This window comes from Palaemon carinicauda, chromosome 6 (genome assembly GCF_036898095.1).
Source record: "Palaemon carinicauda isolate YSFRI2023 chromosome 6, ASM3689809v2, whole genome shotgun sequence".
NCBI classification, from domain to species: Eukaryota; Metazoa; Arthropoda; class Malacostraca; order Decapoda; family Palaemonidae; genus Palaemon; species Palaemon carinicauda.
This window is the reverse complement of record NC_090730.1, coordinates 65237257-65242256: the sequence shown is the minus strand read 5'-3', so window position 1 is coordinate 65242256 and position 5000 is coordinate 65237257. Positions and strand designations below refer to the sequence as shown.

At 35.7% G+C, this 5000-nt stretch overlaps 1 protein-coding gene across 1 annotated transcript in view; it reads left to right on the top strand.

Annotated features, from left to right (window-relative positions):
* The window catches only part of LOC137643032 (fibrocystin-L-like), a 222281-nt gene that overhangs the window by 16124 nt on the left and 201157 nt on the right, over positions 1-5000 (top strand). The window contains exons 6-7 of the mRNA XM_068375884.1: positions 3284-3504; positions 4354-4451. Coding sequence (XP_068231985.1) covers positions 3284-3504; positions 4354-4451 — 319 coding nt within the window. The remainder of the gene's footprint in view (positions 1-3283; positions 3505-4353; positions 4452-5000) is intronic.

The window sequence follows — 5000 nt, the reverse complement described above, 5'->3', positions numbered from 1 at the left end:
TTTTCTCTGTCCTTTAAGAAACCAAACTGTCTTGATACTTTTTATATATAAAAGAAAAACTTAATTTTTTATGTAAATTCTCCTTTTATTAAAGATGTTTCAAGAAGTGATTATGAACCAAGCCAAAACGATGAAGGGAATCTTACTCGGTATTCTATTTTGCAAACCTTTTTCAGATTTTTTTTTAACTCCTATTTCATCTATGATTCTTTAAGTATTTATTTCACAATTTATAAAGAAAATATCCCCACGTTCACCAGGAATGTAGTAGCATAGAGCAAGTGGACATGTTGAGTGCAAGGGTGATCATTCTATAGAGGTAGAGGAAAGAACAATATTATGCATAGTAGAAGAGTATAGAAAGGTGCAGTTCCGTTTAGCAGAAATTGATTAACATTATTTTTTTTTATTGAATTCTGATATTTGCTGTCAACGCTTGGTAGGCCGCTTTATCAAGAAAACAGTATACGTTCCTTATTGATTGTTGCTAGTTTTGATAATTCGTAGGAAGATTTCTCTGTATGAAGACTGAATCCATCAATGTAAAATATTTCTTACATTGTGCCTTATCTTTCTGTTTCTAGAATGTACCTACAAATACACTGGCACACACACACACACACACACATATATATATATATATATATATATATCATCATAATCATCTCCTCCTACGCCTATTTACGCAGGGGCCTCGGTTAGATTTCGCCAGTCGTCTCTAGCTTGAGTTTTAAATCAGTACTTCTCCGTATATCATCATCTATTTCACGTTTCATAGTCCTCAGCCATGTAGGTCTGGGTCTTCCAACTCTTCTCGTGCCTTGTGGAGCCCCGTTGAAAGTTTGGTGAACTAATCTCTCTTGGAAAGTGCAAAGAGCATAACCAAATCATCTCCCTCTACCCCTCACCATGATCTCATCCACTTAAGGTACTCGGATAATCTCTCTTATAGCTCTATTTCTAATCCTGTCCTGTCATTTAACTCCCAATATTCTTCCACAAAATCTACAAAATCTATTGTATAGTGTTTCATTGTTATACCATGGCTCATGTCTATACAGTAACGCCGATCTCACTAAACTGATATACCCTGATTATTAAATGTAGTTTCAGGCGATTCGATTTCCAAATTTTACTAAACCTAGCTCATTGAACTCAAATTCTAAAGATCTTGTATAAGAGATCATAGTTCCTAATTATCTAAATGAATCCACCTCATTAATCCTTTCTCCTACCAATGATATTTCATCTCTCATGGCATATTCTTATCTCATCATCTATGTCCTTCTTCTATTTATCTTGAACCCAACCTCATGTGATATTTCATGCTCTCTGGTAAGCAGGCTTTGCAAATCCTGTTGCGTTCTGTTAATAAGGACCGCATCATCAGCATACTCTAGGTCAGCTAATATCCTGTTACCAATCCAGCTCAATCCTTCTCCACCATCCCCAACTGTTCTATACATTACAAAAACCATGTGGAGGATAAACAGCATAGGTGACAACACATTTGGAATACTCCAATGTTCACTGGAAATTCATTTAAAGAGTCTACTAACAGACTTGATCAAATTTACATATTGAAGGGGAACTCCATAATAACTGATGACTCCACAAGGTTTTTTCTTAGTCCACAAATGCCATCACAAGTAGATTTCTATATTCTACATATTGCTGTACCACATATCTTAAAATTAAAATTTGATCTGTACAACTTCTACCTTCTCAAAATCCTGCATGTCTATCTCTCAGCTTTTCATCAGTCTTACTCTCCAGTCTCTTTAGAATAAGCATACCATGTATTTTCATAATAACTAATGTAAGTATTATGCCTCTGTAATTACTGCAATTGGTCCGATTTACTTTTATTGTTATTTTCACTAACACTCCTAGCTCCCACTCCTCGGGTTTTGCCTATCCACGACACATTTTACAAAATGATTTTATAAATATTCTGGGAGTCACTTCATTTTTGGTCCATATCATCTCGCCAGTTATTCCATTGCATCCCGGGGCTTTCCTTCTCTTTAGTTTTTTAATGATAGCTTCAATTCCAAACACACTGAATTCATTCATGTACACATCAAGGTCTTCATCATCTTCAGGTATGTCTGTCAATTATTCCCTTCATATCTCCTATTCATGAATTCATTAAAGTGTTACATCTAACATTACCTTTCTTCATCTTCTGTTATTATAACCGATCCATCACTCTTTTTGAGGGGTATATGGTTCTTCGTTGCCCCAGTAGAAATTTAAATAATAATTCTATGAGAATTTCTTACACCATAGTCACTTCCTAAATTCATAGCTTTGCCAGCCTCATCTTCTTTCCTGTCTTAATATTCTCTTCAGATATTCTTGACTTTTCTTTTGACTTCAATATCAATACTGGAATTCTTAGCATTCTCTACTTTGTGGTTTTCATTACTTCCTCGAAAACTTTCAACAATCAATATCTGTCTTTGTCTCCTTTTTATTGTATCACAAGTATCATTTGATGTCCATGGCTTTCTCCTTGTAACTGCATGTCCCAAAACTTCACTACCAACTGACTGATATAATTATGTTCTTAATATCACATCATTCTTCATTAATTGTCTGTTCTTCGTTTCTTAAAGTGTCTAAGACTGCAAATCAATTCCTACTTTCAATTGCAAAGGTCTCTCTGTGCTCATCTTCTTAAAGGTTAGTTGAATCAAACCTAGGTATTCTATCTATTTTCCTTTTGATGCTTTCTGTTTTAATTTCAGTGTGGCAATAAGGAGCTGGTGATCACTATCAATATCTGCACCTCTCTAGCTTCTTACATTTCTCAAGAGTCCTCCTTCTCTCTTTATTATTGGTAACTTCGCTAAGACCTTCAACACCCTTCACATTCTCTATACCTTGATTATTCCATCAAACTTTAGAATTGAAGTCACCAATCACAATTTTCATACCTCTCTGGAATCTTATCTATTACACTCTGCAGTTTTTCACAGTATTCATCTGTTCTTTCTCTCTATCTGTCGCACACAGTCATTCATAAAAGCAGAGAGAGAGAGAGAGAGAGAGAGAGAGAGAGAGAGAGAGAGAGAGAGAGAGAGAGAGAGAGAGAGAGAGATAAGGGTTGTCATTTGGTTTACATTAAGCCCGATTTTTACCCGAGGTGTTCTTAAGCGACGTAAAGTTTTCAAACTAAGTGAAAGGAAAATTACCATCATATTTACGTATAATTACCATGATTTCTTTCTAAATCTGTCATACACAAATCGCCTATCAATTATTTATTTTTATCTAGAGCTTACATAGGAGGAACTGCTTGTGAGATTCCATACGACAACAATACGGAAATGTACGATATCTCGACGACCCACATCCAGTGTCTCTTACCCGGTAGTTCCTTTATTGGGGCCATGAATGTGTCTGTCTTCGTCGAGAAGCGCGGGGCCTCGGTTTCTTTCAGCTCGAGTCTGTTCGTCGATTCTCAAGATCAACTTTACCAATACCACACATATCCAGGTATAATAACATAGTATCAAATGAGGCAATGTGTCCATTATCATAGTTCATAATGAGCACACGTTTTTGTAGGAAGAGGTGTAAGGAAAAGAGAGAAAATGAGAAAAAGAGGACATTTATATAAATTTCATAACCATAGGAATTTCAGCTTTCTACCTTCCATAAACCAGATCAGTTAAGGACAAGAATGCTTGCGGAGTTTTGTTATATAATTAACTTAAAACTTTCACATACACAGTAATTGAATAAAGTTTATTTAAAAGACGAACTCTTCTTTACAATATGAATAACTGAGTACTGAGTGGGGAATGGGGTGAATGATTTAGGCAGCAACGATAAATCCTCGATAAAAAAAAATGATTTAACTTAAAGGGCCAAGTCTTTAAAATAGAGCAACAAGCAAGAGGGGAGAATATCGAGGGATGCCCTTAATTAATAACGGCACCTTGGCTGTAATACTGATACTGATTTATAGCATCTTATGTTCTCCTTGCATCTGCGCCTTCAGTAGGGGTAAGCGTTCCCGAAGTTCTTTAGTTGATCATAAGGCTGGTGATGTAGTCTCCTCTCCCGCTCCGACTTGAGAGAACACAGCAAAAAAAGCAGACATCATAACTAGCATTTTAAGCCAGCAACTGAGACATAATGTTTATTCTGATGGAGTCATAGGGCATTGCGCCCTTACTTCGGGATGCCCTAGGACACGGGATGCCGTAGGACCCCTAACATTTTCCTTGTGATCACAATTTTGAATAAAACTGTTCTTTTAATGCCTTATAACAAGGGTGAAACATTCTTACCCCCTTTCTTATTGTTACTATGATTATCATCACTGTTGTTATTTTGAAGCCATCAGAGACGTGACTCCGGTATCCGGAGGTGAACGAGGCGGGACTTTGCTCACTATAGACGGCGTTGGTTTCGATCCCTCTTCCGGAGTTACCGAGGTGAGCTGTTGTTATACGTGTCCTTTTACATTTTAGCTGTGGGGTTGAAATATGATTTCATGGCAGAGAACGACTTTGGTAATTAAAAATAAACATAGTATTTGTTCTCAGCCACTGTAAAAAATTTCTTATTCACTTAAAAATTCTAGGATATCTATGAAGATTTTCTCCGGTTTATCTGTAATTGAAACTATTTCTTTCCTTGTCTGAATTCATTCAACAGCTCATCGGCAGTTTTTGATTCTATCAATTTATTTTTCCCCCTCTTGTTCAACAATGTAGTACTCTCAATAGTTTGATGCCTCCCTATTATTATTATTATTATTATTATTATTATTATTATTATTATTATTATTATTATTATTATTACTTGCTAAGCTACAACCCTAGTTGGAAAAGCAGGATGTTTAAAAGCCCAGGGGCTCCAACAGAGAAAATAGCCCAATGAGGAAAGGAATCAAGGAAAAATAGAATATTCTAAGAAAAGTAACATTAAAATAAATATTTTCTATATAAACTATGAAAACTTTAACAAAACAAGAGGAAGAG